The sequence below is a fragment of the Nycticebus coucang genome, unplaced genomic scaffold (genome assembly GCF_027406575.1).
Source record: "Nycticebus coucang isolate mNycCou1 unplaced genomic scaffold, mNycCou1.pri scaffold_54, whole genome shotgun sequence".
NCBI lineage: Eukaryota > Metazoa > Chordata > Mammalia > Primates > Lorisidae > Nycticebus > Nycticebus coucang.
Window position 1 is genome coordinate 584691 of NW_026515584.1, and position 18735 is coordinate 603425.

Here is an 18735-nt window from a genome sequence, read left to right on the forward strand (position 1 = left end):
CCCATGTGCAATCATTTGCTGATTTTCAGACTAATTTGAGGTTCCAATAGTTGAGCACTCATGTATTGAGAACAAAACCAAAAATATAATAACCTCCAACCTTCTTGGTTATAAGCTAGAATTCCAACAACATGTAGCTGCCTTTTGCAACTCAGCAGATATTTAAGCAATTCTATCAAAATTTGGTTATATGTATCACTAAACTAAATACTTTAGCATACTTTCATTGGGAAATGATTAGTATACTACAGATTCACCTCATTTTAGATTAGTATACTACAGATTCACCTCATTAGTATACTACGGATTCACCTCATTTTAGAAAATCATTGTATGCAACATTACTTTATGGGTGTGGTGTTTAAGTATTTCCTTACTGACACGTATTTAGACTATCTCCAACTTTTGATATGACAATGTTATAATAAACTTCTGTAATACACATATATAGATAACGTAGTTATATAAAAGTCCTTGACATACATAATTAATACTATGCATTTTAACATAGGTTATATATATATATATTAGGTACATACATATTGGTTTATTTTATGTATATATCATAGATAACGAATGTTCTTAACACGTTTGTGTGTTTACATGGGTCACATTGTCCTGTAGGATCTAGCTGCAGAACTGGACCTCTTAGATTCAATGAATGACATATTTGAAATTTGATGCCCATTGCTAAATTAACTGTCAACGTGGATTTACCGGTTTATCAACAAATAGTGCATGACAATAAATTTTCTACACATTTCTCAGCACTGCTTTTGTTAAACAAAAATATCAGCATGACTGAAAACAATGATATCCCATTGTTTGTAAATTTGCATTGTTCTAATAGCAGGCAAAGGCTGAAAATCCTTAGGTTAAGTATACAACTGGTTAATTGTGAATGTTAGTCCAAATTAAAATTAGTTTTCTTGTACAGTAATAATTATCTACTATGAAACACCGCTACAGGCTCACCTGTCCCACTTTTCATTCTCCTTCCTAGAAAACTGCTGATTGTAGGTTTCTCCAGCCTTTCTTTTTTGAGTAAATCCATCATCATCACTGTCATCAGTTGCAAAATCACAGAGGTATTTAGATACTTCTATCTCATTAGCTTCACACTTCTTCCTTTGTTTTTTAACCTTGATGAAAAGTTTAATAGAAGGGATAATTGTTACTACTTTAGTCCATAAAAAGAAATTTTTTGTTTTGATTGATTTTATCACTTTACTTTGTTATGATTAGAGCCAGCAAAATATTTTGTTATTACTTTAATTTTAGCATTACATTTGAGTATTATCACATAATTGTGAGATATAATTATAACTTTGTTATTTAAATTGTTTGGAGAATCTGCTTTATATCACTTTGAGTGAGTCAAAAAGAATTTTTCAAAATTTCAAAAAGGGCCGTTCTTAACTTTGTCATTCCCTTTTCCTGTTGGTATTGAATGAATTTTCACCCCATTTGAGTGTCAGAAATTGAGAAATAAAAAGACAAACAAAAGATGCCACCTTCTATCCTTTCATTTATTTATTTATGTACTTATTTATTTATCTAAAAGTATTATGGGGGTACAAATAGTTTGGTTACGTAGATTGCTTTTGTAATGTTTCAGTCATCGATAGAAGTATGTCTTTCACCCAGAGAGTGTTCACTGTACCTGTTAGATAGGTTTCTGCGTCCCCTCCCCCTGTCACCCCCTGCTTCATTTCTATTGAGGTTTACTTCACATGTGTGCCCATCAATTTAATTCCAATTTAGTAGTAAGTACATGGGATATTCATGTTTTCATTCTTTAGATACTTCACTAAGGATAATCGTCCCTTCTAATAGGTCCCTAGTTATATCCACATTGTTGCAAAAGATATTAAGTCATTCTTTGAGTCTTAGTATTCTATGGAATACATGAACCATGTTTTATTAATCTACTCATGAATTGATGCACATTTTGGTTGATTCCCCATCTTTGTAATTGTGAATTGTGTTGCAATGAACACTTGAGTACAGGTATTTTTTGATAAAATGACTTCTTTTACAAATTTGGAGGCATCACATTACCACCTTCAAACTATACTACAAGTATAAAGTAACCAAGACAACATGGTTTTGACACAAAAATGGAGACACAGGCTGATTAAACAAGACAAAATACCCATATACAAAACCATCCACATATAGACACCTGATCTTTGACAAAGCAGGCAACAACATATGTTGGGGTATCTCTCCCTTTCAATAAAAGGTGCCAGTAATATTGTATTTGTATAGCCATATGCAGAAGAATAAAATAGGATCCATACTTCTCACCACTCAAAAAATTAATATAAGATGAATCTTATTTGATCATAATGTATGATTTTTTTTCTTTTTTTATTAAGTCTTTTGTACATAGATCATAAACACATTAATGCCATTTTCAGTGTGTTGATTACTTATACAAATTGGGAGTGCTTACACATCATATTAATCAACGTAGCTTTCACCTCATTTACCCAATTATATTATAAGGACATTTGTGGTCTACACATGATAGATCCAACTTGTACTTGCAATGTGCTCCATAGGTGTGGTCCTCCTTCTATCCCCTACTCTCCCTCCCACTGCCTCCCTTCCCCTCTCCCTCCCCTTCCCTCCTTCATCCTAGGCTAAAGTTGTGTTTCATTTTTCATATGCAAGTGTGAGTGATTATAAATTGGTTTCACAGTAGTACTGAGTATATTGGATACTTTTTTTTTTTTTTTAATTTGGCCGGGGCTGGGTTTGAACCCGCAACCTCCGGCATATGGGACCGGCACCCTACCCGCTGAGCCACAGGCGCCGCCCTATATTGGATACTTTTATTTTCATTCCTGAGATACTTTACTAAGAAGAATATTTTCCAGCTCCACCCATGTAAACATAAAAGAGGTAAAGTCTCCATTTTCTTTTTACTGCTGCATACTACTCCATGGTATACATATACCACAATATATTAATCCATTCATGGGTCCATGAGCACCTGGGCTTCTTCTGTGAGTTGGCAATTATGAATTGAGCTGCAATGAACAATCTGTTGCAAATATCTTTATTGCCAAATGATTTTTGGTCCTTTGGATATACACCTAGAAGAAGAATTGCAGGATCAAACGGTAGGTCTACATTTAGATCCCTGAGTGTTCTCCAAACTTCCTTCCAAAAGGAACATAATAGTTTGCATTCCCATCAGCAGTGCAGAAGTCTTCCCTTTTATCCACATCCACGCCAACATCTGTTGTTTTGGGATTTTGTGATGTGGGCTACTCTTACTGGAGTTAGGTGGTATGTCAGAGTAGTTTTGATTTGCATTTCCCTGATGATTAAAGATGATGAGCATTTTTTTCATGTATCTGTAGGCCATGCATCTGTCTTCTTCAGAGACGCTTCTGTTCATGTCTTTTGCCCACAATGAAATGGGATCACTTGATTTTTGCTTAGTAAGAAGTTTGAATTCTCTGGATTCTGGTTCTTAGACCTTTGTCGGTAGTATAACTTGCAAAAATCCTGTCCCATTCTGAAGGCTGTCTATTTGCTTTACTTAGTGTGTTCTTGGCAGTGCAGAAGCATTTGATTTGATCAGATCCCAATAATGTATTTTTGATGGTGCTTCAATGGCCTGGGGTGTCTTCCTCATGAAGTATTCTCCCAGGCCAAGTTTTTCAAGCATTTCCCTTGCACTTTCTCTAAGAATATTAATAATTTCATGTCTTAATTATGAGTTTTTTAACCAGTAAGAGTAAATTTTTGTTAAAGGAGAAAGGTGTGGATCCAGTTTCAGTCTTCTACAAGTTTCCAGCCAATTCATCCAGCACCATTTATTGAATAAGGAATCTTTCCCAAAATTTATATTTTTAATATGCTTATCAAAAATGAAATGACAATAAATGTCTGGGTTTACCTCTTTTTTTTGCCTTTTATTTATGTATTTATTTATTTTTTATTGTTAAATCATAACTGTGTACATTAGTGCAATCAAGGGGTACAATATGCTGGTTTCATATACAATCTGAAATATTCTCATCTAACTGTTCAACATAGCCTTCAGGCATTTTCATGGTTATTGTATATAGACATTTGTATTCTACCTTTAGTAAGTTTCGCCTGTACCCATTCTAAGATGCACCGTCGGTGTGGCCCCACCCATTACCCTGCCTCCACCATAATAACCCCCCTCCCTTCCCCTTCCTTGGCCCTTTCCTCATAGTCTTGTGCTTTAGTTGGGTTATAGCCTTCATGTGAAAGCTATAATTTAGTTTCATAGTAGGGCTGAGTACACATCTACTTCTCTATTTTTGTACCAGTACCATACTGCTTTGATCACTATCAATTTATAGTATAGTTTGAAGTCTGGAAGCATGATACCTCCCAATTTGTTTTTATTTCTGAGTAATGTCTTGGCTATTTGAGTTTTTTTTCTGTTTCCGTATAAAACAAAGTACTAATTTTTCCAGGTCTTTAAAATATGACAGAGGTGCTTTAATAGAGATTGCGTTAAATCTGTAGATTGCTTTAGGTAGTATAGACATTTTAACAACATTGATTCTTCCCAGCCATGAGCATGATACATTTTTAAATTTGTTAACATCTTCAGCTATTTCTTTTCTCAGAGTTTCATAGTTTTCTTTATAGAGACATTTCACATCCTTAGTTGGATACACTCTCAGATATTTCATCTTCTTTGGGACTATTGTAAAGGGAATGAAGTCCTTGATTGTTTTTTCCCTGTGACTATCATTGGTATATATAAAGGCTACAGATTTATGAGTGTTAATTTTGTATCCTGAGACCCTACTCTATGCCTTGATCACTTCTAGGAGTTTTGTAGTTGATTCCCTTGGATTTTTCAGATATATAATCATATCGTCTGTGAAGAGTGACAATTTGATCTCCTCTGGTCCTATTTGGATCCCTTGATTGTCTTCTCTAGCCTGATTGCGGTGGCTAAAACTTCCATTACAATGTTAAAAAGCAGTGGAGAGAGTAGGCACCCTTGCCTGGTTCCTGATCTGAGTGGAAATGATTTCAATTTTACACCATTAACTATGATATTGGCTGTGGGTTTGCAGCAAATGGCCTCTATCAGTTAAGAAATGTTACTTCTATACTTATTTTCTTTCTTTTTTTATTGTTAAATCATAGCTGTGTACATTTGTGCATTCAAGGGTTACAATGTGCTGGTATCATATACAATCTAAATTATTTTCATCAAATTGTTCAAAGTAGCCTTCATGGCATTTTCTTAGTTATTGTATGTAGATATTTGTATTCTGCATTTAGTAGGTTTTGCCTGTACCCATTATAATATGTACCGTAGGTGTGGCCCCACCCATTAACCTCCCTCACCCTGAATTCCCCTCTCTCTTCCTCGCCTATGGCCCATTCCCCAAATTCTTGTGCTACAGTTGGGTTATAGCCTGCATATGAAAACTATAAATTACCTTCACAGTAAGGCTGAGCACATTGGATACTTTTTCTTCCATTCTTGAGATACTTTGCTAAGAAGAATATGTTCCAGCTCTATCCATGTGAGCATGGAAGAGATAAAGTCTCCATCTTTCTTTAAGGCTGCATAATATTCCATGGTATACATGTACCACAATTTGCTAGTCCATTCATGGGTCGATGGGCACTTGGGCTTCTTCCATAGCTTGGCAATTATGAATTGGGCTGCAATAAATATTCTGGTACAGATGTCTTTTTTGTATTGTGATTTTTGTTCTTCTGGTATTTACCTAGTTAAGGAATTATAGGATTGAATGGCACCTCTATTTTTAGGTCTCTAAGTGTCTTCCAAACATCCTTCCAAAAGAAACATATTAGTGTGCATTCCCCCCAGCAGTGCAGAAGTGTGCACTTTTCTCCACATCCATGCCAACATCTCTGGTTTTGGGATTTTGTTATGTGGGCTACTCTTACTGGATTTAGGTGATATCTCAAAGTAGTTTTGAGTTGCATTTCTCTGATGATTAAGATGATGAGCATTTTTTCATGTGTCTGTAGTCCATGCGCCTGTCTTCCTTAGAGAAGTTTCTCTTCCATTCCTTTGCCCACAGTGAGAAACTGGCTGGCGATCTGTAGTAGACTGAAATTGGATCCACACCTTTCACCATTAACTAAGATAGACTCCCACTTGGTAAAATCTTTAAACTTAAGACATGAAACTATAAAAATACTAGAAGAAAGAGCAGGGAAAACTCTTGAAGGAATCGGCCTTGGTGAATATTTAATTAGGAGGACTCCCCAGGCAATTGAAGCAGTATCAAAACTACACTACTGGAACCTGATCAAACTGAAAACCTTCTGCACAGCCAAGAACATAGTTAAGTATAGCAAGCAGATAGCCCTCAAAACGGGAGAAAATATTTGCAGGTTAAACCTTTGACCAATGTTTAATAACCAGAATCCACAGAGAGCTCAAACGTATTAGCAAGAATAGTTGTCTATTTTTTGAGACTTTGGAAAAAAGAAAAAAGAAAAAGAAGTTAACTGATGACCCCATACTGAACCTCAAAGTCAAAGCATTCTATGATAGACACACTCTTATCTCACAATATGAATGTTACTTTTTTTTGCATTCTTATTATTATTGCTCAATATTTTCTGGCAGCAATAATCTGATCTCTTCTATGAATGTTTTTATCTTTGCTCGTTCTTGATGACATTTTTGTTTCTAGTCCTTATTTTAATCAATGCCATTGTTTTTAAATTTTAAGTCTTCTTAATTTTGTGCAGGCAAAATTGGAAAGCAAATAAACACATTTATTTGTATGGAGAAAATAAAAGAATTAATGGAGTTGATAGAAAGGGAATTTAAAATATGGATGATAAAGACACTAAAAGGAATGGGCAAGAACATGGAAAGAAAGAACCAAAAATCTGATGATACGTAGAACATTGAAAGGATATGGTGGAGATTAAGGAAATGAAGGAAACAATCAGGGAATGTAAAGCTGCAGTGAAAAGTATCAAAAATAGGGTATACTATGGAGAAAAAAGAAGCTCAGAGCTACAGGATAAAGTTTTGACTTAACCCAGAGAGTTGATGAGCAGAAAAGAAAAGAAAGCATAACATGTGCTTAGAAAACTACAATACTCCATGAATTATTCAAATATATGAATAGGGATTCCTAAAGGGGAAGAAGATTGCCCCAAAGGAATGGAAGCCATTCAGGATACTATCATAAAGGAAAACTTCCCAAGTTTCACTAAAGACCCCCACACACCCCTTTCAGATGTATATCATACCCTGGGTAATTTCAATGCTAACAGAGCCTCTCCAAGACACATTGCAATGAACCTGTCTGAAGTCAAGATGAAAAAAATTCTTCAAGCAGCCAGTAGTAAGCATCAATTGATCAAATTAGAATTCCAAGCAGTAACCCAAAAGATGTCTCAAGAATTCAGTGAATTCTATACCTATTTTCTTAAGTGTTCTGATCAAGAGAGGATGCTGGGTATTGTCAAAGCTTTTTCTGCATCAATTGAATCATATGGTCTTTGATTTTTAATTTGTCTATGTGATGTATTATATTTATGAATTTATGTATACTGGACCATCCTTGGGACCCTGGGATGAAACACACCTGGTTGTGGTGTATAATGTTTTTGATGTGTTATTGTATTGTTTCCTAGGATCTTATTGAATATTTTTGCATCAATATTCATTAGAGATATTGGTCTCTAATTTTCTTTTCTTATTGGGTCTTTTTCTGGTTTAGATATAAGCATGATATTTGCTTCATAGAATGTATTGAGAAATATTCCTTCTTTTAGTATGTTTTGGAAAAGATTAAGTAATATAGGTACTAGTTCCTCCTTAAAGGTTTGGTAGAATTCTGATGTGAAGCCATCTGGTCCTGGGCTGTTCTTTTGGGGGAGATTTCTTATACTTGATGCTATTTCAGAGCTTGTTATAGGCTTGTTCAACATTTGCACTTCTTTCTGGCTAAGTCTAGGAGGGTGGCATGTTTCCAAGTATTGATCTCTTTCCTTCAGATTTTCATACTTCTGAGAGTAGAGTTTTATGTACTATTCATTAAGGATTTGTTGGATTTCTGAGGAGTCTGTTGTTATTTGGCCTTTATCTTTTCTGATTGATGAATAGGGGATTCTACTCTTCTACTTCTTGTTAGGTTAGCCAAAGGTTTATCTATTTTATTGACCTTTTCAAAAAACAACTCTTTGATTGGATGATCTGTTGTACGATTCTTTGGTTTTCAATTTTGTTTAGTTCTGTTCTAATTTTAGTTATCTTTTTTTTCTTCTGCTGGATTTAGGGTTGGAAATTTCTTCCTTTTCCAGTTGCTTGAGATGTCCCATGAAGTTATTGACTTCCTCTCTTTCCATTCTCTTGAGGAAGGCTTGCAATACTATATATTTTCCTTAGGACTGCCTTTGTGGTATCCCAGAGGTTCTGATAGTTTGCGACTTCATTATTGTTTTGTTCCAAAAATTTGGTAATTTCCTTCTTAATCTCATCTATGACCCAGCTATCATTCAGCATGAAGTTATTTAGTTTCAATGTTTTTGTATACATGTGAAGATTCCTGTTTTTACTGAGTTCAACTTTTATTCCATGACGGTCTGAGAAAATACGAGGAATGAATTATATTTTTTAAAATTTGCTGATGTTAAACTTGTGACCCAAGATGCGATCAATTTTGGAGGATGATCCATCGGCTGATGAGAAGAATGTGTATTCAGTTTAATTAGGATGAAATGTTCTGTAGATGTCTATTATATGTAAATGTTGAATGGTTAAGTTTAGTTCTAAAATTTCTTTGCTTAGCTTCTTTTTTGTGTGAGGATCTATCCAACACTGCCAGAGGAGTGTTAAAGTCTCCATATATTAATGTGCAGGGGGAAATCAAATTGTTCATGTCAGCTAAAATTTCTCTTATAAATTGAGTTGCATTCTGCTTGGGTGCATAAATGTTGATAATTGAAATCTCATCATGTTGAGGGTAGCCCTTAAGAAATAAGAAGTGACCATCATTATCTTTTCTTACTTTGATTGGTTTAAAGCCTATTGTATCTGAGAATATAATTGCCACACCTACTTTTTTCTGATTTCCATTTGCCTGAATTAAAGGTGACCATTCCTTCACCTTTAGTCTATGTTTATCTTTTAAGGATAGATGAGACTCTTGAATGCAGCAGATGTCTGGACTGAGTTTTTCTATTTAGTCAACCAACCTGTGTCTCTTTAGAGGGCAATTTAGTTACCAATTATCACATAAATTGGATTTAATTTTTACCAAGGTACATTATTTGAACATTCATTTTTTTTTATTAAATCATAGTAGTGTACATTAATGCAATCATTGGGCACCATATACTGCTTTTATAGACTGTTTGACACACTTTCATCACACTGGTTTACATAGCCTTTCTGGCATTTTCTTAGTTGTGTTAAGGCATTTATATTCTACATTTACTAAGTTTCACATGTAACCTTGTAAGATGCACCACAGGAGACCACCAATCACTCTCCCTCCACACATCCTCCCCCTTCCTCTCCCCCTTCCCCATATTCTTAAATTATAACTGAGTTATAGCTTTCATACGAAAGCTATAAATTAGTTTCATAGTAGGGCTGAGTACATTGGATACTTTTTCTTACATCCTCGAGATACTTTGCTAAGAAGAATATGTTCCAGCTCCATCCATGTAATAAACATGAAAAAAGTAAAGTCTCCATCTTTCTTTTTTTCATTTTTTTGAATATAGGCTTCTAAAGTGGTATTTTTTTTCTGCTTTTGCTGTATCCCACAGTTTTTTTTTTAACTTGTATCTTCATTGTTGTTATATTCAAGGAAGTTAATAATTTCCTTTTGTATTTCTTCCAGCACCCAACTGTCATTCAGCATAAGGTTGTTGAACTTCCATGCGTTTTTGCGAGGTTGAACGTTTTTGTTGAAGTTGAGTTTGACTTTTAGTGCCTTGTGCTCTGAGAAGATGCACAGTAAAATTTCAATTCTTTTGATTTTGTTGAGTGTCATTTTCTGTCACAGGATGTGATGATTTTGGAGAATGTTCCATGGGATGATGACAATAATGTATATTCTTATTTTGGGGATGGAGTGGTCTATATACATCTGTCAAGCACAGTTTTGCTAGGATCTCATTTCAATCTCTTATATCTTTGTTTAATTTCTGTTTAGAGGATCTGTCCAGCTCTGAGAGAAGTCAACTAATTCTTTATAGATGGGGTCTTCTGCAGTAGGTGCCTCATGGTTCATTGTGGGGGATCCTCTGTTCTTATTTTTCAGTTTGCCTGAATTTTTCTATTGTTTCCTCCTCATGTGTTCTTTCTTCTTGTTTACCTCCTTATGCTCCTTTTTACTTCTCACTACCTCGTTTGTTTTAAAGAGAAGTCCTTGCTCTTGATGACAGTATGTTGCATGATGACAGTATGTTTCTGGGGCATCAGGTCGTGCTGTGGGTTCTTCAGGAGACAGAGAGCACAGCAGCAACCTCTATCATCCTAATTCCAAAATTATTGCCTTGGGCAATCACCTGATTGTTTTCTCAGCATTCAGATGCTGCTGAGTTGGGATCTTAAAGCTGGCTAGAATCCTTCAGGGGCAGGTTTCACAGTGCCCCCTGACTCTAGTTCCTATAGGTTGCAGGAGTCCCTCAGCCTGCCCCAATAGATGAGTTCTGATCTTGGCAGAAGATATTAAGACAACAGTGCTTTAGGCTCCTGCTAAGACCTTGTCAGGACTTCCCACAATGGCAGCCACCTGGCGACCGAGAACTTCTCATTATAGCTGCCTCACCAGGCATAAACCTATGGCACATCCACTCCAACCAGCATTTGAATATGGTTAGGCTGTTTACTGTTTGAGCTTGCCTTCTCTTCCAAGCTTTCCACTCAACACACAGCTTGCCCCAACAACTGAAAGTTCAAGAAAGGCTTCCTTCTGCCACAAACCTCTGTGGGTGGCCAGCTGATCCAAGCCAGTCTCAATTACTTACCTAATTCATCAGATTTCCACCTCTCCAGATCATAAGCTATATCCATCTCACCACCTCCTCACTGTGCTCCCTTAGCTAGGACTCTGGGTAAGGTCTTCATGCTAGGTATAGCTGGGTACTCTCTTTTTCCCCATTCGTTCTAGGAGAACTCAGCTGAATGATCTTTCTGGTTCCCCAACTTGCTCCATCCCAAGCCCAGAAATTCTTTACCTCTATTCCAAAGACAAAGGCTATCTGAGTTTTCAGGATTTTTAAATATTTTAACTAGTTAAGAATATATTTTAAAGAAAATATTAAATTGTGGCCTATTCAGTCTAAGATGGTAGTCCAAAAGATAATTTTATTTGGACTATTCTACATTGCAAATACCATTCAAAATACCATTGCAAAAGAAAGCAATAGTAAATCAGAAATCTAAAATTAAATAGTTTCATACCTGTGACTGTTTATTTTTATTTCCTTCATGACTTTCTTTCTCTTCATCTGATGACATCTGCAAGGCTGGCTATACTGATAGACCATACATTTAGTTAAGTGGACCACAGTTCAACAAAATTTACATTGTTTGATAAAAAGGGGTAAAAAAGTAATTTATGTGTAAATTGAGAGTTTATGTTAAGCTTAATCTTTAGCCAAATATTTACTTCCGTAAAAAAAATAAAATAAAACACTTCTAATTATCCAAAACTTTGCAAAACAACCCAGAGGGAACTAGATGTCACTAGGTTCAACAAATACAGACATATCAAAGATTTACTCACAGATATTTCCACCTAATGTATACGCACATAATGTCAGAAGAAAAACAGAATTTAAATATACAATACACACATATGAAATAACATTGTGGATTATTCTCTATTTCATAATAGTACCATTCAAAAGCATGCTGTGCATGTTGTTTTATTAATAATTCACAAATTTCTGTTGCTTTTTGTATTTTCATCAGTGTACATCCTGTTTGTTACATGTGAAAAGATTTACTGTGATATTTTAACAATTTTATTTTTATCTTTTAAGGCCTTAGACTGCAACATGAAGCCTTCATTGATTCCTGCTGTTTCTCTAGATAAATAGGCATCTCCTCCCTCAGGGCTGCCTTAGTACTCTAGTGTCATCTCTACTTCAATGTTCCTACCTAAACTGTAAGTCGTTTCTTGCCATGTCTCTACCCTTTCCCCTGGACTATAAGCACAATATTTCAAAACTTCTGGAACAGTCTTTATCTGTTTTACTCAATAATTATTGACGCTGTGGCTGGAAGGAATATAAATAAAACTGTCAAAAATGAGTTTTTCAGAGATTATGTCTGAGCTGATATTTATAATGTAAGATGAGCCAAATTAAAGGGCATAGGGGCCAGGAAAGAATGAGAGCAGGACAGAAAGCAGAAGGAGAGAGAGGAAACAATTCCTGAAGAAACATATGTATATGTATTTGTCTGCAGTAGAGGGATTGGTGAGCCAGGCATTGTAGAAGCTCAGGAATGCCAGAAAAAAATGCCGACAAGAAGGGATAGCAGAAATCCTTCTATGAAATTTCATGGTGCTTGGATGTTAATATTTCAAAGAGATATTAATTATCCCATTTTCACTTAAGTAAATCACTCTAAACTCTATATGGAAGATGAATTTCAGAAAAACACAAGTGAATGGCAGAAAATGAATTAGAAGGACATATTGGAAAATAAAGGCAATGTGGGCCTGAAATAAGTGAATGTTTATGGAAATATTTTGGATATCAAATATCAGTGTCCCATATAGCATGCATGTTTTTATAAAATAAATAAACATATAAATCTTGGTTTTGTATTTTAATTTTTTCAATATTAATAAACAATACAATAAATATCTGTGGATACACCTATATAATACAAAAGCCATTAGGACTATCATTCATATATATAGGAATATATATATAAACAAGCTTTCGAACAGTTTGATGTTGCAGCATTTATGTGATGGAATATTATAAAAATCAAAATAAATTAAACCAAATACACTTGTGTCAATATGGATTGATCTCACAAATATAATACTTAGCAAATAAAATAAAGTCACAAAATGACATATGAAGCCTTGACAATTAAGTTCACAAACTCACAACTGTGTGCTTACGTCAGTAGTACTGTACAAGCCCCTCATTATGGTTTCATAACTTTGGTGTATCAGTGTCTCATAGTTGTGTTTATGTTGACTATCTTTCAGAATGGAGTTCATTATCATTGCTGCATGATTGTGTGCTGTTATGAGAATTTCAGAACCTGAATTAGAGCGATGAATAAATGTTAATCTTGTTAAACTTAGCAAGCCTGAAAGGGAAGTCAGGGACATGTTAGTTTGCAGCTAATGCCACAAAAAAATCAGCAGTTTGCAAATAGATTAAATAGTTTTCTGAAGGGATAAAAAGCAGCATTGAAGAAGAGAGGTAAGGGTGCCCAGTAATAAGAATGAAAGTCATGAAAACCTTACAAAAATTCATTGAATTTTGCATCAAAACTATTAGCTGACTGTGAGAAGCATAGCATATCAAGTAAACATCAAGAGAGAAACAGGTAGGAAAGTCTTTTTTTTAATTTATTTTATTAGATCATAACTGCATACATTACTCCATTTATGGCATATAATGTGCTGATTTTATATATAATTTGGAATGTTTAAATCAAACTTGTTAAGACAGAATTCACTTCCCTTATTTAATTGTTGTGTTTAGACATTTATACTCTACTATTAAATATTAACAATATATTAAGTATTGTAGAGACATTTATATTCTACTATTAGTTAAGCATTAATACTATTAAATATTAAATATTAAGTATTAATTAAATATCAATACTATTTAATATTAATACTAGTATTAAAATTTGTAGAGACATGCATATTTTGCTGTTAATATTACATTTAATATTTTATTAACAGTAGATTATAAATGTCTAAACACAACAATTAAATAAGTGGGCGCTGCCTATGGCTCAAAGAAGTAGGGAGCCAGCCCTATAGACCAGAGCGGGTGGATTCAAACCCGGTCCCAGCAAAAAACTGAAAGAAAAAGAAAATAAATAAGTGAGGTCAATGCTATGTTTTTTTTTTTTTTTATTTTAGTCAGCAAACTTTTAATTACGTAAGAAGAGTGTAGCATAGTAGATAAATGTAGTATAAAGTCTGTTTGAGAGGTCAATATACACACATACGTCTGTCATATCAATAGTTGGGTTATACGGATTAATGGAATCACACGGGAAATTTTTTTAAAATACCCAAGTCAAACAGGGGAGGGCAGGGGTGGGAGTTGAATGCTATGTTAACCAGTTTGATGTAAACATTCCAAATTATATATAAAATCAGCATACTGTACCACACAAATGCAGTAATGTGCACAGTTATGATCTAATAAAAAAATCAGGAAAATCATAATGGAAAATCTTGACAAGAAAAAACTTGAACAAAATGATTCCCAAAGTAGATCACCAGTGGAAAAATGGAAAGGAGAGTCAAATTTTGACAAGACCTTACAGAGAAGAAAGATGAAGTTTTGAGCCATGTTATCACTGGTGATGAAACACAGGCATACCAGCATGAACTGAATAAAAGCATCAAAGTGCACAATGAAAGTCAGTCTTCTCCACAATCAAAACATTCCTTTAGTTCTAACAAAATGTTAAAATGATATTGCTAACCTTCTTGATATCAGAGGGATTGCTCATTAAAAATTTTCAACAACTGCACAGTTAACAAAGTTTACTATTTGTAAGTGCTGAAAAGGCTACATGGAAAAGTTAGATGAAAATGACCTGAACTTTTTGCCAAATCATGGTTCTTGCATCAGGGGGGCAATGGCTCTTGCTGTGTGACAATGCACCAAGTCACACAGCACCATCTGTGGGGAGCTTTTAGTCAGTAAACAAATAACTGTATTAGAACATCCTCCCTACTCATATAATCTGGCTCTCAATGACCTTTTTCTTTACCCAAAGATGAAGGAACATTTTAAAGGAAGATATTTTGATAACATTTAGGACATCGAAGATAATACAATGTCAGTGCTGATGGCTATTCCAGAAATAAAAGTTCCAAAATTGCTTTGGAGCCTGGATGAGGCACTGGTATTGGTGCACAACTTTCCAAGGGAAGTACTTCAAAGGTGACTGTGGTGATATTCAACAATAAGGTATGCAGTGCTTTTTCTAGGATGAGTTCACAAACTTCATCATCTTATTTTGAACACAGTGTATATATCATTTATATGAAATTTTAGGACATGGAAACAAATTATGATTTTACACCTATGTCACCTATAAAGTAAAACATTTTCAGCGTATGAGTGCAAGGTAATAACATACAGCTAATTCTAGGTGTTGGATACTTCACTCAATTATTTGTAATAGTTTGAGAGGACCCTAAAGCCAAAACATTTAGTACTGCCATTTTAAAAGACTATGTCTTTCAAATAGCCATGGAAGGACAATTTATTATTTTCCTTGTTTTTAATAATTAATGATGACACACATGCACATAGGTTCTGCTAGTCAGACATTTAACTGCCGTAATATCATCGGTGTAACAATAGGATAAAATAACTAAAGTTAAAAGAAGACCAACTTGTTAGTATAAAGCATTCCACTATGTAAAGTCAGAATTTCATAAATTCTTTGAAACACTAGACAATTGTGTAGTTTCATAGTTCATCTCTTTCCACTCCCTAACAAAACAGGAATTTTAAATTGAAAATTAAAGAAGGAAGAAAGATCCCTTGTCCCCAGGATTTTGAAGTTACAGTGAGCTATAGTCATTACACATAGCAAGAACATGTATCCATTTCCCTCCCCCCAAAAAATTACCTGATCTGGACAGTTGCACATTTTTCTGTTTTACTGCTTTCTTGCCATGGGAAACTTCCATCTTAATGGTATGCTGAGTGGACTTTAAAATAAAGGGTTTCATAAGTAATGTATATTTCATATGACACACAGTGAATAATTCCAGATGAAAAAAAAATGTGGTTACCTTCAACTGGCAATGTTTCTCAGAAAACCCTAAGAAAACAAAAAACACAGACAATCAATGTAAATGACAATATAAATGTAAATACGATAAAGCCAAACGTGCAGTTATGGAGAGTTAATATTGAGCTTAATCCTCAAGTTTGACTTTGTACATGATTATTTTAGCTTTGAAGTTGTTTTCCTTTTTCTTTTTTTATTGTGGACAGCAATATGACAGAAATAAACGAAGAAAAGTAAGGGAACATACATTTAATACAACATCCACTTAAGATTTCTAAAGTATTTCAGAGGAAAACCACTCAAACACGGCAGTGCACATATGGCAATGTGAATGGTGTCTTTAATCAGAGGAGCAAATCATACCCCTGAGAGAACAAATGACAAGACTGATGGCAGAAGCCTTTAGCATAGCTTTAATGCGACACAAAAGCATCATTTATGCACGTAAGTAATCATCTGATCTTTGTTTTGTTATTTATAAAGGACACACTTCTAATGACAGTAGGGATGAATCTATAATATATTTCTCTTAGAGAAAGTATTTTTAATAGAGCAGCATGGATGTACACTTGTAGAATAATAGTTAATATAAACATTCCCTTTGTTCCATATCCATGTAAGCTGCAGATACACCTACATTTCTTCTACCATCTACTTTTGCCATCTAAGAGTTTCATTACCCACTCACCTAAGGACATATAAAATACATCAAATAAATTATGAACAATACATTTCAAATATCAAAACATTTATCCCAAAAGAAAAAAAATTGAGATGTCACAGAATTATATGAAATTAATAACCTTTTACATTTCAAAATAAAAGCAATATTTGGTAAAAATAAGAAAGTTTTGAAAAAACATGAATACATACATATATATACACACATATATATTTAATTAAGTCACTTGTACATAGGTCATAAGTACATTTATGCCAAATGGGATTCCATGTGTTGATTATTTGTACAAATTGGAGTGCTTACATCCTACTAATCAACATAGCTTTCACCTCATTTCCCCAATTGCAGCATTAAGACATTTGTGTTCTACACCTGATAGATCCAACTTGTACTTGCAATATGCTCCATAGGTGTGATCCCCCTACTAACCCTCCCTCTATCAACCCATCCTCCTCCTTTCCATTCTCCCTCCCCTTCCCTCCTTCATTCTAGGCTAAAGTTGTGTTTCATTTTTCATATACAAGTGTGAGTGATTATAAATTGGTTTCACAGTAGCACTGAGTACATTAGATTTTTTTTCCATTTCTGAGATACTTTACTAAGAAGAGTATTTTACAGCTCCAACCATGTAAACATAAAACAGGTAATGTCTCCATTTCTTTTTTTTTTTAATGCTGCAAAGTATTCCCTGGTGTATTGGCTGGCAACTTGTAAAAGACTCAAACTGGACCAACACCTTTCTCCTCTAACAAAAATTGACTCTCACTGGTTAAAGGACTTAAACTTAAGACATGAAACTATAAAAAATTCATAGAGAGAGTGCAGGGAAATGCTTGAAAAAATTGGCCTGAAAGAATATTTGATGAGGAGGACACCCCGAGCAATTGAAACAACATCAAAAATACATTACTAAGATCTGATCAAATTAAAAAGTTTCTGCACTGCCAAGAAAACAGTAAATAAAGCAAATAGCGTCAAAATGGGAGAGGATTTTTGCAAGTTATATTTCTGACAAAGGTCTAATAACCTGAATCCACAGAGAACTCAAACATATGACTAAGAAAAAAAAAAAGTGATTCCATTTAAATGTGGGCAAGAGACATGAACAGAAGCTTCTATGAAGATAGGCACATGGTCTACAGACGCATGAAAAAATGCTCACCATCTTTAATCATCTGAGAAATGCAAACAAAAACTACTCTGAGATACCATCTAACATCACAAAATCCCCAAACTCTAGATGTTGGCGTGGTTGTGGAGAAAAGGGAACACTTTTGCACTGCTGCTGGGAATGCAAGCTAGTACATTCCTTTTGGAAGGAAGTTTGGAGAACACTCAGGGATCTAAATGTACACCTGACTTTTGATCCTGCAATTCCTCTTCTAGGTGTATATCGAAAGGACCAAAAGTCATTTGGCAATAAAGATATTTGCACCAGATTGTTCATTGCAGCTCAATTCATAATTGCCAAGTCATGGAAGATAATTACATTTTTATAAAATTAGTTTCCTTTGGTATATCCTATTAATCTTTTAAGATCTTTAGAAAATAGCCATTTTATAGAACAAAAAATTTGTCTTAAAAAAGCAGCCACTGCTTGTATGCAAATTAGTCTTATTCGATAATGTAATATCAATGCAACATGCATCTCTGATGCATGGCATTTGTGGAGAGGAGACATGCATCTCTCTGGTTTACCCCAATTCCAGCACTCTCCTGCTTCTAAGTGATCTCTGGGGCAGCAACAATCTATCTTGTGTGAGGGCCAGTTTCCTAAATCCATCTTGGTCAGTACTCTCAAATTTCCTCATCATTAACTACAAAATTACCTAGTTAATTTTCTTCTTTCCACTCTCTTTCCCTACCCAGAATGTCTCTTCCCTTCAAAAAGTATTCTGTAACCCTGTGGTCTCCATTGTTTTCATGGATTATTTCTGCTATTTCTTCCCTCTTCATTTAGCAAAACGATCTCACATTTATAACTTGATTTCTTTGTTTCTTTGCTCCTTCTCCTCCAGCTAAACTCATGCTCAGAAATAAGAGCAAAATA

General features: G+C 34.6%; 1 protein-coding gene and 1 long non-coding RNA gene across 3 annotated transcripts in view; both read right to left on the reverse strand.

Moving 5' to 3' along the window:
- Positions 1–971: 971 nt before the first annotated feature.
- Positions 972–11504, reverse strand: LOC128579453 (uncharacterized). Its single transcript, XR_008378155.1, has 2 exons — positions 11435–11504; positions 972–1142 (listed from the first exon to the last, which is right to left on the reverse strand). It is a non-coding gene; the product is annotated as an uncharacterized LOC128579453 (long non-coding RNA).
- Positions 11505–15838: 4334 nt separating this feature from the next.
- The window catches only part of LOC128579450 (uncharacterized), a 74711-nt gene continuing 71814 nt past the window's right edge, over positions 15839–18735 (reverse strand). For both annotated transcript variants that reach the window (XM_053581542.1, XM_053581541.1), the window contains 2 exons: positions 16005–16033; positions 15839–15920 (listed from right to left, as the gene is read on the reverse strand). In XM_053581542.1, the coding sequence (XP_053437517.1) occupies positions 16007–16033 (27 nt within the window). In that variant the 3' untranslated portion in view covers positions 15839–15920; positions 16005–16006. The remainder of the gene's footprint in view (positions 15921–16004; positions 16034–18735) is intronic.